At 44.0% G+C, this 20,347-nt stretch overlaps 2 protein-coding genes across 6 annotated transcripts in view; both read left to right on the top strand.

The window, feature by feature from the left end:
- Nucleotides 1-9,692, top strand: part of FRRS1L (ferric chelate reductase 1 like) — a 29,359-nt gene extending 19,667 nt beyond the window's left edge. The window contains exon 5 of one of the 2 annotated variants that reach the window (XM_045882873.3): nucleotides 8,913-9,692. In XM_045882873.3, coding sequence (XP_045738829.1) covers nucleotides 8,913-8,956 — 44 coding nt within the window. In that variant the 3' untranslated portion in view covers nucleotides 8,957-9,692. Of the gene's footprint in view, nucleotides 1-2,515; nucleotides 8,161-8,912 lie in introns of those variants that run through there. The other variant, XM_045882872.3, reaches the window with a different exon arrangement.
- Nucleotides 9,693-15,517: 5,825 nt separating this feature from the next.
- Nucleotides 15,518-20,347, top strand: part of TMEM245 (transmembrane protein 245) — a 108,725-nt gene continuing 103,895 nt past the window's right edge. The window contains exon 1 of one of the 4 annotated variants that reach the window (XM_054509337.2): nucleotides 15,518-16,455. In XM_054509337.2, coding sequence (XP_054365312.1) covers nucleotides 15,781-16,455 — 675 coding nt within the window. In that variant the 5' untranslated portion in view covers nucleotides 15,518-15,780. The remainder of the gene's footprint in view (nucleotides 16,456-20,347) is intronic. The other 3 variants (XM_045882871.3, XM_045882869.3, XM_045882870.3) reach the window with 3 other exon arrangements.

Below are 20,347 nucleotides of genomic sequence, written 5' to 3'. Positions count from 1 at the left end.
ATCATTAAAATGCAGTTTCAGTAGGTCTGGGGTGGGACCTGAGATTCTGCATTTCTAACCAGCTTCCCAGTGGATGCTGGTTCATTGACGACCTCGCTTTGGGTGGCAAGGCTTTTCAGCAGATCCCCCACAAAGACCCAAGGATATCATGAGACCTTTTGGAGGCTGCCAAAATCAAGTTACATGGTGTCTTCTGCAGTCCTCCTGGCTGATCAAGCCTAATGGCCTAAGAACGGAAATGAGTTCTTCGTGGTGCTTGTAGGAGAGGCTCTGACAGTTGTGTCTTTCTTTACTGTGTGCTCATCAACTTTCAGTTGCCTAATCTGATCTAGGTTTGTTTTTTTTATCTTCTTCTTCAAAATGTTTCCACTGGTTGGTCTGGAGATTTTATACCTTCTTTGCCTGTTTCTTTCTTTTTTTTTTTTTTTCCATTCTGAGAGAGAGAGAGAGTGCGTGAGTGAGCGAGAGCATGAGCAGGGGGGAAGGTCAGAGGGAAAGGGAAAAGCAGGCTCCCCAGTGAGCAGGGAGCCCGATGTGGGACTCGATCCCAGGACCCTGAGGTCATGACCTGAGCTGAAGGCAGACGCTTAACTGACTGAGCCACCCAGGTGCCCCCTTTTTTGGGGCTTGTTTCTAATTGGGAAAACATTTGGATGCCTCAGATGGCATCCAAAACATTTGGATGTGACACCTTTCCCATTTGTTTATTTCCCAGGATCCCAGCAATGGATCTGCAGTTATGTCTTTGAGTACTTTCAGTACCTATATCTCAGCCTAGAGAAATGGACCTATTTAAAATGATGGGGTTTGGAGCCCAAAACATTAGATTTGAGTGCAGGTTTTTCCCATTGGTAGCTATACCTGGCCTTCCTCTAAATTCTGAACTCCCATTTCTTTGTATCTTAAATGGGGATGATGAGAATACCAACTTCAAAGGATCATTGGAAGCATTCAGTGAAAACAAGTATTTGAAGTTCCTTTACAATTTGGAAAGTGTTGTACTTGGGAAAGTCATCGTCTCACATAAATGGAATAATAGCCTAACAGTCTAGGCCCTCCTCAAGTCTGATCCCTCTTTGCCTGATAAGCCCTCCAAGACTCTGGGTGTTCTTACTGTCCTCAAACAGAACAGGCATATTCCTACCCCGTATACAGGCTTGTGCACCCTTTTTTGATTAAATCCCTCTCAGTTGATCAAATCCTATCCGTTCTCTTAAAGTCTCTCAAAGGGGCTACACTTTAAGCTAAGGCTTAAAGGGGATATGGGATTAGGTTTCCCTCAAGGGCAGTGTTGCTGGGTGGTTAAGCCTAGGAGCCCATGTACATGACCAATGAGGGAGGTTAGGTTAGATGGGAGAGGGGAGTGCATCTGTTGAAAGAAAAATGTCTGCCAACCTGAGGAGTTAGACTTGCGCTAACAGGAGCCAGCACAGAATCTGGAGCAGGGAATTAACGTGTCCAATTTGGCAGGGCTTCCCTAGCAGACAGGACTTTAAAAAACACTCACTCGGAGCCCTGTTTCCAAGGAGACCTTTCCACTGAACTCACACACCTGTGGTCTCCCTAACCCAAGTTCCATGTGGCTTATTCAGGAGGCCAGGCACATTGAATAAATATCAGCTTTTTTTTTTTTTTTTGAAGATTTTATTTGTTTATTTGAGAGAGAGAATGAGAGAGAGAGGGGGGAGGGTCAGAGGGAGTAGTAGACTCCCCGCGGAGCAGGGAGCCCAATGCGGGACTCGATCCTGGGACTCCAGGATCATGACCTGAGCCGAAGGCAGTCGCCCAACCAACTGAGCCACCCAGGCACCCCAAATTTCAGCTTTTTAAGCATCCCATGTACACAGCCTTTCCCTCTTTACACATCTAACCAAGTTAAAAAAAAATGTCTCTAGTCCAGACATTTGTTTGGTATCTTAATCTTCCTGCTACCTCACTCTGCTTCTCAACCATACAGACACGCACACAGCACGCCCACATGCTCTCCCGTCTGATCTGGGCCGGCCACCACGTCATAGCCCACAGACAGTGACAGAGACCTCCATCTAGAAGCAAGTATGGCCTGGTCAGGAGTGGTTGATGATCCATATATAAAAGATATGTTTGAGGGGAAAAAAGAGTAGCTCTTACTGTTTGAAATCAACATACAGTTCTCCTTATGGTATTAGTAAGATAAAACTCATTAGAGACCTTGAAAGTAGGCATTCATACAATACTAGGAAGCAACAGAGTGGGGTGAAATGGAAAGATCAGTAGTATTGTTCTGGTAGTGGGTGTGTGGATTCATGAGAACCAGTCTTCAGGGTAAATTTAGGTAATTTCTATGTTCTTTCTATTTCTATGTATGTACCATTACAGAGAATTCTGATGATAGCTCTAATATCTGATTCCAGATCTTTATAATTCCTGCTTATGTAGTCAATGCTAAAGACTTATCTAATCTTTCTGTTGTTTGCATATATCATTTTAAATCTTTTTTTTTACTGCCCCCTTCCTTTTTCTTTCTTTCTTAAAGGCTCTATCACCCGACACGACATAGACTCACCACCGACTTCAGAGCGTGTTGTCAGTATTTACAAGTATGAAGACATTTTTATGCCATCAGCTGCCTATCAGACCTTCTCCTCTCCATTTTGTTTGCTTCTCATTGTTGCCCTGACCTTCTACTTATTGATGGGAACCCCTTAAACACAGCTGCAAAGCCAACATATTAAATGGATTAGAAAGTCTTTAGTATAAATATATTTTTTAAGAATATGCAGTATAATTTTAGCTTTTCTTATTTAAAAAAAGACTCCTATGATTTCAGTTTTTGGAAGAAAGAGCAAGCTGCTTTTCTAATCAAAGAGGATTGTTTAATATTGATCCCATACTTTTGGAAAGTACTTAAAAATTTTTCTAAGCACTTTCAAATGTGTTTTCTTATTTGAGCTTCAAAACATCTCTGAGTTGGCTTGTTGAAAATTGTCAGTACCATCTTACTGAATGGGATTTGAGGTCGAGGAAAGCTGCCTTTTTTGGTGACCCACATACCATGTGGCCTTGGCTACTTGGTCAGATAACACATAACAAGGTAGAGAAAGAGCTAGGCATACAGCTTCTAAACAACCTTTATTCTTCCAACTACAGCTCAGGAGAGTTACTTGGGACATTACTAAAGAGAACATTACTGGATGGCCCTAGTTCACAATCAACCTTTTAGGCAGAAGAAGTTTCAAATTTCCATAAATGCATTTGGATATTTACACAGCTGATGGGGAGAATGGGAAAGATTATAATGATAAGAAAATGGTCCATACTTAGAGGAAATTTCTTCTCAGTCAGTGAGTAGTTATGAGAAAATATTTTTTTATTGCTGTTTGGAAAGGTTAGGAATGGAACTGTGAGTGTTCCTGAAGATGTAAAACTATATTAATGATAAAAAAAAGAAAAAAGGGCATTGTTAGCGGTTAGAATTTGGACTCTTCTCTCACTGTATTTTATAAATTAAACGATTCATGTGTTGTTACAGCTAAATCCGTTGTCAGAGTCGACATCCACGGAGTATGATTAAATATGTATTATAATAGACAAGTCCTCTTAATAAAAATTTAAGGCATTTTGAAAATAAACATTTTTGGAGATTGTGGAGATTTGGAGTAGAAACTTTTTAAAGATGACATTTCTTTTTTAAATCAGAAAATGGGAGATGACCCCTAGAGTGAATTCACCTAGAGTTTCCGTTCAACATGTTGGGACTTGTAAACTGGATCAGCAATCAGCAGTACTTATCATAATGCCTTGACTTAATGCATCCCCTTTTTTCAAAGGAACCCAAATGTTCCTTTGTTCCAAATGTCTGTGCTAACAGCCCATTCAGAGGAAAAGAGTCTATGGGTGTCATTGAGTTGCTGATGGATTTCCACTGGAGAGTTTCGCAGTCCTCTGGCTTGGCCCCATCATTGCTATAGAGCTGGATTTGTGGATTTTGTGATTAAACAAGACTGGAGATTGATTTCTAATGCCATCCTTGAAATTCACCGTCAGGGTGAAAGTCCACCTGGGGAGTAGGGGGAGAACTTTTAAATTCTGGAACTGTACAAAAATAAGGAAAACATTGTGATTCTGTGACACACAGTCTACCAAGTGATGTAGGAGAAATAATCCTCATTGCAGAGGGAGAGAGGTTAAATGACGTTAGGTGAGCAAAAGAACTGGGTAGGATTCAAACTCAGGTCATCTGGTTCAAGTCTGTGGCTCCACCTCGCTGCCATGGCCTTGGAACTGAGCCCTCCAGTCCCGGCTGAGGGTGGCCTTTGCACACCTTCTGAGCTATCATGCTTGTTCAGTAGTGAGGATACAGCATATGCAGGCACCCACTTTGTAAATAAGAAGGCAAATATTTTTATACTTCACTCTCTGATGTATATGGTATTTCAGCTATAAATAGGTTAAGACTAAAGAAAGACGGGCTAGCCTCTGTAGCAGGCAGGGAAGGAACACATTAATGGATTTTCCCTCTGCTTGCGTTTCAGGTCAAGCTATTTATTTCACAAATTGTTTCCACTTTGATGACCAGTCTTGCATATTCGTGCTTAGAACTTTCTCTGACTTCTTACTGCCATTAGGGTAAAATGCAATCCATTTTGATTACCTCCCAAATCATCTTTTTTTTTTTTTTTTTTAAGATTTTATTTATTTGACAGAGAGATACACAGAGAGAGAGGGAACACAAGCAGGGGGAGTGGGAGAGGGAGAAGCAGGCTTCCCGCTGAGCAGGGAGCCCGATGCGGGGCTCGATCCCAGGACCCTGGGATCATGACCTAACCTGAAGGCAGATGCTTAACGACTGAGCCACCCAGGCGCCCCTCTCCCAAATCATCTTTTGCCACCACTCCTCACTTGCCATGTCCACGCAAGGCAGCTGCTCTCAACTCTCCTCTCATGGTGTTGCCTGTGCCCAGACGTCTCCCACTTCCTGTGCTTGCTGATCTACTTACTTTTCAGGTCACAGCTTCGGTATTTGTTCCTCCAGTCCCCTGGACTAGATAGGTTTAAGTCCCCACCTCATGCTCCCACAGCACACTGGGCTTCTCCATCCAGCTGTCCATCACTCTTTACTGCAATTCCTTGCTCGTCCTCCCTTGCTCGCTCCCCGATGCAGGGACCATTTCTTGCTACTCGTGGTTGTAACAAGACACCGCCACACCGTGGGCGCTCAGCAAACACTTGTTGGACAGAAAAATGTAGATGAAACTGTACTTCTGTGGCAAGTTTGTTTGGTTCAGGGGCTTGTATTTCATATGCAATGCCAGACTGACCAGCATTTTTATATTCTTCCACCTGTGATCAAACCATAAACCGTTTCTTTAGCAAACACTGAACTTTTGAAACAGATAGAAAGTCGGTTCTGTCTTGCCCTGTGGTGAACCTAAATTGATATTCTGAACAATAATTATTGTTTGCAAATAAGAACTAACAGACCAGGAATGCAGAACAGCATTTGACTCATTCCAGAGGACCGTTAGTTTATAGGCACACTGAAATTAAAATTCTGTAGACTTCAACTTCGTTTATTTTTACCTAATATGAGAATAAATTTCTGTTTTATCTCTGTATTCCTATTTTCCAACATAGTACTTGTCACTGGGGAGATGCCTAACCAACATTATTTTTTTCCTAAAATGCCCGAGTAGAACCATAATAACAGCTAAATGTGTTTAGTGCTGTTCTAAGCACCTTATGTGGATTAACCCATTTAATTCTCACAATCCCCACAGGAAGTAGATTCTATTGTTAATCCAATTTTACAGATGAAGAAACTGAGGCTAGTCATTTGGCATAAATGACCAGTGCTGGCCATTTAATCTAATGCCCTTACTTGACAAAGGGGCAGCTGAGGCCTAGGAATGTGAAAGGACTTCCTACACATTCGTGTCTTTATGCACACTCATTAAGGTGTTTGTTAAATGGAACCCACCATGCACACTCAAATTAGGTAGGTGCTTTCTCCCCCTTTACTGATTAACAATAAATAGGAGGACTTTTATAGTTCTGTTTGGGGAAAGAGGTACATTTCCCTTTCTATAACTTTCTTCTCAAAAACATTTAGAATCTTTATCAGGTATGTAGTGCTTTTAATAGGGTTTTTTTTTTTTAATTTTTTTAATTTTTTTTTATTTTTTTTAAAGATTTTATTTATTTATTTGCGAGAGAGAGAATGAGAGACAGAGAGCATGAGAGGGAGGAGGGTCAGAGGGCAAAGCAGACTCCCTGCTGAGCAGGGAGCCCGATGTGGGACTCGATTCCGGGACTCCAGGATCATGACCTGAGCCGAAGGCAGTCGCTTAACCAACTGAGCCACCCAGGCGCCCTAATAGGTTTTTTTTTTTTTTAAATACAGATTGGACAATACTAGAAGAATGTATTTGTCTTAGTTAATTTTTAAAAGTGATTTGCCTAAAACCCCAGGTCTTCTCATTTAGAATCCAATGCCCTCTTATTGCCCCACTGTAGTCTCCAAGCTGAATTTATAACCATGATTTCAGACAAAATGCAGGAGCCATATTTAATGATCTTAAGTTGGCTTTTGACATTAAGGACACCGGAAAGTTCGGACAACTCAGGGATGGATTTTTCACCCCAGACGGTTTTTACTACAATTTCTGTAATTAAGTTTACTGTCTATATTCTGGATTTTGTGCTTCCAAGATATTGCCACTGAGGTTGTGTGTCATTCTCAGGCCTAGCCTGGGGTCCGCAAACTTTCTGTAAAGGGCCAGATGGTAGAGAATTTTAGGCTCTGTGGTCTCTGTTTCAGCTGCTCAGCTCTGTTGCAGTAAATTCAGAACTGGGTAAGCAGCAGTTTTAATTTCTCTAAGCTGTGGCCATCATGAATGACTTTCACTATTGAATTGCTCTTGTGGGGATTATAGTGTTTCAGAGTAATTTATTTCTCTGTAGATTTCTTTTTAAGCATTATCTAAATCTGTTATGCCCAGGGGAGAGTTTTAATACACACAACTATGGCATCTCCCTCATGTATCCTCATGGAAAAATATTTGAGAACTCCTTCACTAGGCCAGATGCTGAGATGTGTATACTTCGTTGTATATAATTGTAGTGTATATCCTTGTTCTCTAAACAGAACTGATTATGTTTAGTGGACAGTTTGATTATTCTCAGTATGTGTGTGTATATACTTGTACATACATGGCGAGGTCTGTGTGTGTTTGTACATAGACGCCATGCCCCTGTGAAGGTCTTTGTCAGGATTGTTTCTGTTCCTGATCCCTTGAATACTCGAAAACCCAAGAGATTCAACATTGTGCATATTACAGGCAAAACTACCTTTGAGTTTATAGGAATTTAGTTTGTAGAAAGGATTCCTTTATTAAGCCTTGCCTCCTCCACTCAACATGATATGAATTGTTAAGAATGTATAAAGTATCACTGTTGAGTTTGACTTGTCTATACTTTTAGTTAAGAAACTAAGGCTAATGTTAATTAAGTAGATGGCATGTTGATAGAACCTATTCGTATTTTGTATTTAGATTCCTTATTCAGATACTCTGTTATTTAGTTACAGGTTGGACTTCCTTGTTTTTATATTTAATAAACAACCTGATATAAGTTCCTTTTCACAAAAATAGTGACTATGCTAGTGTGATTTTAAGTATGTCTGGAGACGGAACATTGAAGTGAATCATCAAGCTCATTGAGATTTTTCACTTAAGATGTACTGATGCTTGTTATTAGGCAAATAGCTGTTCCGTTCCATCCTTCCGGAGGGTAAGTGACTCTCTAGGGTGACTCTCTGTGGTGGTTGTGGCGTTCACCTAGGTCACTAGAGTTACCACTTCAGCACGTACAATGTCCCGGCCACCTGGATGAGTGAATGCAGCTTCTCCACATGCCTTATTCCCACAGACACACTGATGCTGGGACAATCTGGCTCCAGGAGTATTAATATACTTTTTTGAGACTGTCTACAAAATACTATTTTGTAAAAACTATGCCTTTAAATAGACACCGATGGGTTATATTTGTTTTATAATAATTGTGTACCTAATGTTCAATTGCAATTGATTTTGAGATTTATGTATATTTATAAGCCTGTCCTATGTGAATTTTTACTCTAAGATGTGATACCTTACTAATAAAGACATGGATTTCTATTTATGTAAAGTAATTGTAGCAATATTCCTAGATGCTACCTAAATGATTGTTTAGTCCATTTGCCATCACAAATCCTTTTATCTTTAGAGAATTATGTTACAGTTAGAATATATTAACTAGATTTAAACTTTAAAGTATAAATTCTCAACATGGTTTGAAATTCTTCCTGTTGATACAATTAAAGTTAGTTTATAATTCCTTATCGCTTTGCTCTGGTCCATTTTTGGTTTTCTTTTAACATGCTTTCATTTGTAAAGTGTCCCCGAATTTATAGACCTTGGAGAAGATGACAGCCTGTCTTGTCTGACAAAGAGGAAAGTCACGTTGCAGTAGTCAGATAAAAGTCCTTGTAGAGAAACAGCTTGCAAAATGAAATTGTATTTATAGCTTCAGCTTAATACCTTTATCAAATAGTACATGAAGGCCTATAATCCCATTTAAAGGATACAGTATTAATTAGTTAGTAGCATAATTTCGGTTATGAGCCTTACTAGGAGCTAAATCATATTATATGTTAAGAATAGTTAGAGTTTAGTAGTAGAGCTTCATGAATCATGAGGGAAGCATGGGATTTGCAGAATGGAGCTTCTGAGCTGTCAGTACTACCCGGGCTAGGTTGAGAAGCTCAAGGAATGTCAGGTTGGGAAAGAATCAGGCATTACCACATTCTACATTATAGGCTCTAATCCTCACCCTGCCCCAAGAAAACAAATATTTTGGTATTCTAAGTGTTCCCTCTGGCATTTATTTTGCAGGATTCTCAGTGGATAGCTCAGCTGTCAGACCTGAACCTGGTTGATGGTTGAGTTGGAATTTTCTTAGGGCTCAGTCCCAGGCGCAAGGGACTGTTCATTCATTCATTCAACAATTACTGAGGATTCTAATGTGCCAATTCCTATGCTAGACGCTACACAAAGAGGACTGAAGGAAGAAGAGCTTTTGATTTCTGCCCGGAAGAGGCTCACAGCCTCCTGGGGAGGCAGACACATAAACACCACGATAAGACCTTTTGGTGACTGCAGTGGTAAGGAAATACTCAGGTGTGGTGCATGCCTGGAGGACAGACCCTCACCCGCCCTGGGGCAACCAGGAGAGCAGGCGGTGGTCCTGAAACTGAATCTTAAGGAAGGGGTAGGAGTAAAACAGGCAAAAGGCATGGAGAAGCATCTCCAAGAAAGAGGAGAGCAACCCCAGAAGAAAAACCAGCAGGATGTGTCTGGGACCACTGCCGTTTGACAAGGTTTATATGAGTTTCCCATTGCAGCTATAACAACTTTACCACAAATTTCGTGGCTTAAAATGACAGAAGTGTGTTCTCTTTCAATTCTGCTGGCCAGAAGTCCGAACTGAATCTTAGGGCGCTAAAATCAAGATGTTGGCAGGGCTGGGCGCCTGGGTGGCTCAGTCGTTAAGCGGCTGCCTTCGGCTCAGGTCATGATCTCAGAGTCCTGGGATTGAGTCCCACATCGGGCTCCCTGCTCAGCGGGAAGCCTGCTTCTCCCTCTCCCACTCCCCCTGCTTGTGTTCCTGCTCTCGCTGTCTGTCAAATAAATAAATAAAATAAAAAAAAAAAAAGATGTTGGCAGGGCTGATTTCTCCTGGGAACCCCAGCTTCTGGTACCTATGGGCATTACTTGGCCTCTGGCCTCACCACTCCAATTTCTCTGCATCCTTGGTCAGATTGCTGCTCCTCTTCTGTAGCCTAATCTCTCCCTTCCTCTGATGAAGATATTTAAGATTACATTTAGGCCCCACCCATATAAACCCAGGATAATCTCCTATCTCAAAATCTTTAAGTGCCAAGTGCCTTTAACTACCTAAGGTAACACACCAGATAGGTTGTAGGGATTAGGACATGGCATTTTCCTTTCCACCACAGTGCTGGAGGATAAAGGACAAAGAAGGTATGGGGAGAAGTGAGGGTGAGTGTGGCCCCATCACACAGGATCTTGGAAGTCAGAGTAAAGAGCTTGGACTCTTCCATGGGGTAAAGAGGTTTTGAAGGGATCACGTATTTGGAAAGGTCACAGTGCCTGCAGTGTAGAGAATTGAGTGCAGCAGGAGGGCAGAGATGGCAGCAGAGACCACCCAGAGGCTTCGGTGACATCACTGTGTGGTGCCAAGAGCATACAAACAGGTGGACACTTAGGATTCAAGCCCAGCAAGACTTGATTCTCAGACACAAATTGTTTATTTATAAATAAAAAAGGATTAGTCTGGCCAACTTGAAATGCATCCAGCATCTTCTGGTTTTCAGTCTTACTCTGATTTACCCAGAAGGGTGGGTGTTTATACATTGGGTGGTCTCAGCCTTAGTTTGAGTATATTCTTGGGAGTAGAGCCAAGGAAGGGGTCGGCTAAGAATTCCAAATTCTGATCTGTAATTCTCAAACTCAGCCATTCCAGATAAAAGGTAAATCTCTATCAACTAAGGACACGGAAGACCACCTACTTTCTGGACAGGCACTCTGGCTTTCAGCACAGAATTGTTCATCACAAAATTCACCCATTTTCCTGACCAACCTTCCTCCCACCCTAGAAGAGGAAGGGGGAGCTCTCTTGGTTACAGACTTTTTTTTTTTTAAGATTTTATTTATTTGAGAGAGAGCGAGCGAGCATGAGCAGACTTCTGCAGACCAGGGAGCCCAGTGCGAGACTTGATCCCAGGACCCCGGGATCACAACCTGAGCCGGAGGCAGACTGAGCCTTTTGAACCGACTGAGCCACCCAGGTGCCCCAGACTTTTTTTTTTTTTAAAGATTTTATTTATTTATTTGAGAGAGAGAGCACAAGCAGGGCGTGGGGGAGGAGCAGAGGGGGAGGGAGAAACAGACTCCCCGCTGAGGAGGGAGCCTGATGCGGGGCTCAATTCCAGGACCTTGAGATCATGACCTGAGCTGAATGCAGATGCTTAACCGACTTGAGCCACCCAGGTGCCCCATTGGTTGTAGACTTTGAAAAACGTGTGTGTTTGTGTTTTCCCAAAAGGACTACCCAAGCTGCTGCTTATTCACCTGGCTCTCTCCTGGGTACATAGGTCTCAGTTGAGTTGATTGAATCAATTTGATAATCTTTTCACTAATCTTTTCATTAACTAGTAAAATTTTCTTTGTTGACATGGCATGGAAGGTTAGCTGAAGCTGGATGTCACAGACCAGAAGGACAGGAACCTGGAGGCAGGAAAGGCTGCAGTCTACTCAATGAACTGGCAGGACCCACACTGTAAGTGATGTCCTGTGTCCCAACATGGGGAGAGGAGAGGGAAGGGGAGTAGTCAGGGAGTCAGGCAAGGCCTGATGGTAGCAAACTTGTTTGCAATATTTGTCCTTCAGCCATTGAGATTTTTTTTTTTTAAATCTCTTACTCATATACACACTAATTAACTTCCTAAACTCTTCTTCTAGACCAGTTATCTACCTTTTTAGTCTGCCAGTTTTATCTAGTATCAGACACTCCATGATTAGTTACAGTAGGAAAGGCAAATAAATTTCATCTTGTGTGCCTACTTTGTTGATAGTGGTTCCCTAGAATATTCTGCTGAGGATTTTGAGGCATAGGGAGAAATACCTAGGCATAGGGAGAAAGAGATCAGTGGTTGATTAGCAATGTCTGCCATGGACTTAGCAAAGAAAAGTTGTAACTTGTATTTGGAATTGCATGTCTGTTTGATTACTTTTTCACACGATCTCTCCTCCTTCACTGTACATATGTATCACTTTATACTTGACATACACACTCCATGATTTTTGTTTTGCTTTATTTTAATTCCAGTGTAGTTAACATAATGTTAAATTAGTTTCAGGTGTACGATATAGTGATTCAACAATTCTGTACATTACTCAGTACTCATCAAGATGAGTTTCCTCTTAATCTCCTTTACCTCTTTCCCCTATCCTCCACACTGGGTAACCATCTGTTCTCTATAGTTAAAAGAGTCTGTTTTTTGGTTTGTCTCTTTTCTTTCCTTTGTTTGTTCATATACACTCTATTGTAAGCACTGGATTTTGTACAAAGCAGGTGCTTAGCACAACTCAGTAACTGTTTGTAGAGACACTTGGAGAACTCCAAGATACAATGCCTGGGAGAATCCTCCCTTTATTTGCTTTATCTCTGGGGCTTTTATCTTTGTTTTTGTTTGTTTGTTTTGTTTTGTTTTGTTTTTTCCTGGGGCTTTTATCTTGATACCTTGAGGAAGTGGGGGGGGGGTCTGTGGACGTTAACTGTTGTTTAAGAACTGCCTCTTTGGCTTCAAGACAGCCATAGTCACCCTGAGAGCCTCTATCAGGTTCTCACCATATCCCAGGCACTATACTGCTGCTTTAGACAGACTCTTACTTCAAAAATCCTCAGAGCAACCAATGATGTAGGTATTATCATTTTATCTGCCAGAAAGCTTTCTGTTGCAAGAAATGTAAAACCCAACTAAAACTGGCTTAAATGATTAGGGAATTCATGGGTTCGGGCAACAGGAAGGCCAAAGGCAGTGTGGTGCCAGGGTCGGTTTGATCCACTCCTGAGTCCATTTTACCTCCACTGTATCCTGGCTGTCCATGGAGGCCATTCTTGCCCGAGGTGGTTGGAGTGAGTTGTTACGTGAGGTGAGCAAAGAAAGCTCAAGTAACCTTGCATTTTGGAGGAGAAGCCTAAAGGCACATGTCCTGTGAACTAGAGGATTGAATGGACTGTGTGTACTCTTCTCAGATGTAGTCTGTGGGTTCTACATCTCAGTATTTTAATTTGTCTCTACTCTCAATCTCAAGAATGCCTGGCAGAAGCATTCTCAGTGTTTCAGTAACATTTCGAGCAGGAAGCACAAACAGGCTTTTTGAAAGGCTACCACTCATTCATTCACTTGCTTAGCAAACACTTACTGAGCTTCTACTCTGTACTATGAATGTCATATACTGTGTCTGGTGCTGGGGAAACAGACCTGAAGCAAACCCATGTAAACCACCGACCTTGACCACAGTGTGGTAAGTACAATCATAGCATGGTGAGCAAAATTCTGTAGAAACCCAATCTTAAATTAGGCCATATAAATGTTAGTCTAGTTCGTTTCTAGTGCATCCGCCATCATTTCTGTTAGAATTCCATTCTTGACTGGAAGTTCTATCGGAGACTTGTCAGTTCGATTGCTTTGGCCATTAGAACAGTTTTGAAACGTTCAGCAATTTTGCCTTCTGCTGAGGCCTGGAACCAGAACACCATGACAGGGAATTTTGGGTTTGCCGAGCTGGGGCCCTAACACAGTTTAGGCAACCTTACTGCTGTGGCACCTCCCCCAACTTCCCCCCCACCCCAATGTCCAATGCATACCTAAGTCACTTTCTGTTTGTAAAGCCTTTTGTTACATAAAATGGAGCTGTTGGGGGTTTTTGGTTTTTTCTTTTGTTTTTCTTTTTTTTGGTACCACAGGAAGAGAGCTGTCTTTGGTTGGAGGAAGACCTGGGATACTTGGTCTTGATAGCTTTTGAGCCCCTGTGCTAGAGGACAGAAGGCCAGACATGGAAGGAACTCTCATGAGAAGAGTCACAATACATTGAGCACAAGTGGCTTGGTGTAGCACTTGGGTCACAAAGGGGCACAGGGTAGGCAAGTCAGGGAGGAGGACTTCTTCCCCTTCTCTGAGTGGAACCCAGCTCTTTGGCACTCTGAGGATTAGAAGTTTGGGAGTATCCAGGATCTGGGAATAGTGACAGGCACTGCCAATCATATGACAGGTACAGGTAAGCTGTGTGGGCAGCAGGGTGGACATAGGGTGTTTGGTGGTTGACTCATGTCTCTGGATATATATGCGGCACCCTCTTTGGGATTCCCTACTCATTACTGAGGACTTTTTGGAAGGGAGGCTGAGGCCTTGTGATATAAATAGGAGCTTGGGGCCAGTGTAAAATGGGAACTGAAAACAAATGTGACCATGATTGTAATATAATCTCAGCAGCCCCAGACAAAGTAAAGAAGCAAAGCAAAATGTAAGACAAGTGAAGCAATATATTTACAGAGTCAAAGTCCAAAGACCACTTGAGAAACAAGAGCTGTGACCTGAAACCTAAAAAAATGAGATGGAAAAGAATTATTTTTTATTTTACTTTATTTCCTGACTCACCTTGTCTCCAAGTCTTAGTAAGCAACAGTTTCTTCATCTGAAAACTGTGGATAATGATACTTGTCCTGTCTAATTTAAATAGAGAAACAAAAATTGTGTTTAAATTAATATGAAAACAGAAAAGGTATGACCTGTAGGGTTTAAAAGCAATCACATATTGAGTACTCAGTAAAGCCTGCCTGCTTGCTTTTCTCTCTTTCTTTTTAAATATTTATTTGTTTGAGAGAGAGCGAGCACTGCTTGAGCAGGGGGAGGGGCAGATGGAGAGGGAGAGAATCTCAGGTGGACTTCATATTGGGCTCTTTCTTTTCCTTTCCTTTCTCTTCTTTCTTTCATCTTTTTTTTTTCTTTTTTAAAAGATTTTATTTATTTATTTGACAGAGAGAGACATAGCGAGAGAGGAAACACAAGCAGGGGGAGCGGGAGAGGGAGAAGCAGGCTTCCCACTGAGCAGGGAGCCCGATGCGAGCTTGATCCCAGGATCCTGGGATTATGACCTGAGCTGAAGGCAGACGCTTAATGACTGAGCCACCCAGGCGCCCCTCTTTCATCTTCTTTTAATAAAAATGTTGGTTAAGATATGAGTAGTAGGGTTGGATCCCAGGACCTTTCCAACATAACAGAAGCAACTTGCACTGCTCTAGCCATTTGTCTTTTTCTCTCCTGAGACAAGAGCTTCTATTATTATCATTTCCATGTGACAGAGGGGAAATCAGGGTTGGGGGCTTAAATAACCTGACCCCAGGTCTCAAAAAGAAACAGTAGCAGTTTGAGACTCTGATCTAGAGCTCTTTTAGGAGTTTAGATAGCTCTCACATGACATCAACCCCAATTTCAACAGTAGCTGTACTTTACAGTCCACCGAGGAGCTTTAAAAAATATGCCAAAGATCACTAGTCAGACCAATTAGTATAACAGGTAAGACAACAGACTTAGGAGCCAGATTCCGAGCTTGAATTATGCCTTTGCCACTCAGTAGCTGTGTGACCTTGGCAAGGTACTTAACTTCTCTGTGCCTTAGTTTTCTTTTTTGTAAAGTGGGGATAATAACACCATGTTCTCTGTAGGGTTATTCTAAGGATTAAATGAATGAGGCACTTGGAACAGGGTCTGCGGTATGGTAATCGCTATTTAAAGTCCTGCACCAGAGCAAATACTTTGCTTATTAAATAAATGAAGAGAATTGAATGTAGGGGGTCCGTCTTTCGTAAGTACTACCCCCCCACCCCCGGGATTCTAATGTACCGCCTAGAATTTCAATCTGCGACTGTAGTGCCTCTTTTGGAATTCCGCCTCCTGAAAAGTTGACTTTAACCAATGGGTGAAGGGACCTTCCCCCCCTCCACACCGACCCCCCCGGAAGATGTTGAGCCCAGAAACCTGTTACCTGGATCTGCAGGGACCAATGGGCGAAGGAACCCGGGGGCGAAGGAACTCTTTCCATACTTTCTGGGAGTTGTAGTTCCCCAAGGGTCTCGTAGGCGCCCGGTGCCCAGCTAGAAACTACAACGTCCACAATGCTGCGCGCCGCGCGCCTTGCCTCTCTCCGGTGTCCCCCGCTCGGCTTCCCAGTACCGCCTCTTGGCGGCGGCAGCAGAGGCACCATGGCCGACGGCGGCGGCCCTCCCGAGGCGCCCAGTCCCCGGGGCTCCCCGGGCCGGGTGCCGCGGGTCCCGCGCCCGGGCGGCCCGGGAAGCGGCGGCGGCTGCTGCGGGGAGACGTCGAGGACGCCGGCGCTGGCGCTGCGCTTCGACAAGCCCATCAAGCAGGCCTTTTACAACACGGGAGCCGTGCTGTTCGTGTGCCTGTGTTGCGGCGCTGCCGTGCTCGTCTACTTCATCCTGGAGGCCTTCCTGCGGCCGCTGCTGTGGGCCGTGCTGTGCGGCACCTTCTTGCACCCCTTCAAGAGCTCGCTGACGCGCCTGGGCCGCCACTGGCTGCAGCGCCTGCACCGCGCGCACACGCCCATCGTGCTGGCCGCGCTGCTGCTGCCGCTCTGCTTCGCCGACTACGGCGTGGAGGCCCTGGGCGAGCAGGCGCTGCGCCGCCGCCGCCTGCTGCTGCTGCTCGGCGCCGGCGGCCCGCTCCTTTACGGCCTCTACAGCCTCGGCAGCTACCTGGGCGTGCAGGTGCTGCTGGCACACGCCGGCGCGCTCATCTGCCGCGGGCTGGACTACTTCAGCAGCCTGTGGGTGAGTGAGCGGCGGCCCGGCCTCCGCCCGCGGGCCCCGCGGGCACGCGCGCGCCGCACCCCTCACCGCACACCCCTGGTTCCGGGGGGTGCCCTCCCGCAGCTCCCCCTCAGCAGTGCGGGGACCATCAAAAGCCTCCGCCCTCCTTCCCGGGCAGCTAAGGAACTTGGCCCACTTCCTTCCAAGGAGAGAGCGGGTGTGGCTCGAAAACAGCCCCCTGGTCCCCCGGCCCCATCTGAATAGATCCTCTTTGGGGGACGTGTCCCCAGGTTGGGAATCGCAGGTCCGCTCTGCAGGTTGAGGTCAGCATCGGCAGGTGGCCTTGAATTTACCCTTGGTCGGAGGAGGGGGAGGGTGGTGGGGGCTCCGGCCATCTGGAGGGCCGCAGGAGGGGACCTTACAGATCCTAGTCCAGCTTGTCATTCTGCAGATGGGAGAGGTGACTTTTTTTTTTTTTTTTTTAACCAGGCCACGGCCAGTTAGGGATGAAGAAGGGACTGGTTGACTCAAGTTTCTCAAGTTCTAATCAAAGCGTTCTTCAAAGGCCGGGGCCGCTTCTGAGTTCAGATGATTTCGGTACACTTAGTGAGAGGGACCTGGGCCTGCTCCACCACACAGTCTACTTCTTGGGAACCACCTGTGGAGGTACCCCGCCTCCCGCCTGGATTACTTAAGCAGACTGAGTGAAGGAGAGGTAGATTTGTGATTCTTGGATCACCTGAGTTTATTCTTAGAAAATTAGGGAGCTTTCGAATTGGAAGGGATTTCAAAGATAATCTAGTGGCACATTTCCTAACTCAGACTAGATTGCAGACCAATTAATACCCGACTATTTGAGTGAGGACTATTAAAAACAGGTGGATGTTTAATGCATAAGAAGACTAATTTGTCAATAAACAGTACCATTTAAAATTTTACTCATTTTTGTCAGTGTTCAGTGCACCTTGACGTCAAGTTGCAAAATAATTCCCCTTATGTGTCAAACAGGCCTTTGACTTGCCAAGGGTATTTGTAGAAGTGATGATCGGGGACGCCTGGGTGGCTCAGTCGGTTGAGCGGCTGCCTTCAGCCTGGGTCATGATCCCAGGGTCCTGGGATCGAGTCCCACATCGGGCTTCTTTTTTTTTTTTTTTTTTTTTAAAGATTTTATTTATTTGAGAGAGAGAGAATGAGAGACAGAGAGCATGAGAGGGAGGAGGGTCAGAGGGAGAAGCAGACTCCCCGCCGAGCAGGGAGCCCGATGTGGGACTCGATCCCGGGACTCCAGGATCATGACCTGAGCCAAAGGCAGTCGCTTAACCGACTGAGCCACCCAGGCGCCCCCCACATCGGGCTTCTTGCTCAGCTGGGAGCCTGCTTCTCCTTTTCTCTCCCTCTGCTTGTGCTCTGTCAAATAAATAAAATCTTTTTTTTTTTTTAAAGATTTTATTTATTTATTTATTTGAGAGAGAGAATGAGATAGAGAGAGCATGAGAGGGGGGAGGGCCAGAGGGAGAAGCAGACTCCCCGCCAAGCAGAGAGCCCGATGCGGGACTCGATCCCGGGACTCCAGGATCATGACCTGAGCTGAAGGCAGTCGCTTAACCAACTGAGCCACCCAGGCGCCCAAATAAATAAAATCTTAAAAAAGAAAAAAAAAAAGTGATGATCGATCCCAGAACTCCTGTATTCTCTTGCTCTATCACTGCTACCTCTCAGTTTCCATTGAAAGGTGATTGAACATGTTGATGGATACTAGGCTTTGTGTAGGGGTTTAAAAGGAATAAGATGCAGGCTTTGTCTTCAAGGTGCATATAATTGTATGTAAACATATTCTCATGGAGAAGACACACAACATGCGTCATGGGCCAGCAAGGTATTGAGGAGTGCCTCATCCATAATTTTGGGATGCTGCCTGTGTGATCAGACAGACAGCTTTGGCCTCCAAGTGGCCTGAGCTATTTCAGTTGTGGTAGGAAGGAGGGATGTGGAATGACCTTTGAACTCCGAGGGCCTGCTGGCTTTTCAGGTGGGAGAGATCCTGGAGTTAATGTACTTTTTACTGCCAGATGCCTGCCACTTTTCACGAGAGGCTTCTTAGGCACAGAGAATGTGATTGTTCCAAAGTCAAACAATGTGAAGAGAGCCACGCTTCGCTTTTATGGAGTATGCCACGGCTCCTTTAAAACCCTGTTATTTATACCTTCAGTGCTATTTCTCCTTTATCTTGTTGCACAGTTCACTTGATTGAATGGCTCATATAAGGCCGGTTACTGTATGTTGTTAAGAAATATAAATACTATGACTTGATTCTGAGAAATTCAGTCTTGTCAGAGGCAGACACATTTTGACTGTTGATACTGCAATTTAGTATAAATTATTGTAGGCAAGGCCAAATAGGGAATCCACCAAACTAGGAAATTGGGAAATAAAAGATCGAACATGTGAATAGTGTAATTTCATACTGTAGTGAGAAGTTGAATACATGGGTAAATTGGCAGGGTTAGTGGAAAGTGGGGAATTTCTGCTAGTTACCCTCAGTGAAAAGAGATGAGGAATTTGCGTACCAGTGAAGAAGTGCCTGGAGCTGAATGTATGTAGTTTTGTATGTGTTTTTACAGAGGAGAAACCCTCATTTTTGTATTTTACTTAAATACCCTAATCTGAGTTGTGGATGAGTGCAAGAGAAGTAAGGGCCAGTATTGATTTTGCAGCGGGGAGGGGGGTTAGGGTGGTCAAGTTAATTAATGATCTTTAAAAGGCTTAAAACAGCTGTTTGGCTATAGTGAAGGGCTTGGGAGAAGAGGAGTCGGGGGGGGGGGGAAACAAAGCCATTATAACAGAAACCGTATGAGTTAATTAGGAGTGAGTAGGAGTGGTAGAGGGGGTTAAATTGAACGCGTAGGTCCCCTAGGTTGATCTGAGTTTGAGAGAAATGAGGCTTGCAGTTGTGGTTTCCTGAAGCAGCGCTTAGGGGTGGGTGTTTGGACGCGGGCAGAGGTGTACTTGGGAAACAGACAGGGAGTCCTCAGCTCTCAGCCAAAAGGGCTGATAAAGGCTTGACATGAAGTGAAGGAATGTCGGGTGACTGGGCAAGGGGCCCACTCTGTAACTTTCCTGTCTCATAGTTCACTGTCTCTGTGGTTCTGTGAGCCCAAGCAGAGCTGCCAGGTATTGAAAAAGAGTCCATGTTTTCTAGACAACTTGTAAATTTGAGCTTGCTGCTGAAGAGGGATGTACATGGGAAAGGCAGGGAGAAAAGTCACATAGCTGACAATTCATATGTTTAAGATCCAACTTTTAAGCATCTATCACGTGCCAGGTGCTGGATTAGGTGCTTTCATGGGTGTTGTCTTATTCTCACGATTATCCTGTGAAGGAGGGAGGAGTTTTGTTGGTGCAAAGATTGATTTAGAGATTGATCTGTTTATTCTGTCAGTAAAAGGTATTCAGCAGACCTATCAGCAGTTGAAGTCCTTTTGTCAAAATTCTGAGTAACCTTTGATAAGGATTTATAAAAGTTTTCCCCCCACTATATTGTGTTTAAATGTTTTAATTTAACTTTTTAAAATAAAAATTGATTTTAATTATTTGGGAAAAAACATGAAAGAGTATCAGGACTGGGCTAACCATACATGTTTCCCCAAAGACCCTTGGATTCTAGTCATCTAGAAACCTTGGTCATCTCTTTTCTTTTTCTTCTTTTTTTTTTTTTAAGATTTTATTTATTTGACAGAGACACAGCGAGAGAGGGAACACAAGCAGGGGGAGTGGGAGAGGGAGAAGCAGGCTTCCCACTGAGCAGGGAGCCCGATGTGGGGCTCAGCTCCAGGACCCTGGGACCATGACCTGAGCCGAACGCAGATGCTTAACAACTTAGCCACCCAGGCACCCCATCTCTTTTCTTCTTTTA

Source organism: Mirounga angustirostris, unplaced genomic scaffold, assembly GCF_029215605.1.
Source record: "Mirounga angustirostris isolate CCGP_5_RB_7025 unplaced genomic scaffold, mMirAng1.0.hap1 SCAF_15, whole genome shotgun sequence".
Lineage (NCBI taxonomy): Eukaryota > Metazoa > Chordata > Mammalia > Carnivora > Phocidae > Mirounga > Mirounga angustirostris.
Note: the sequence above shows the minus strand (reverse complement) of the source record. Positions and strands in the feature narration are given on the sequence as shown.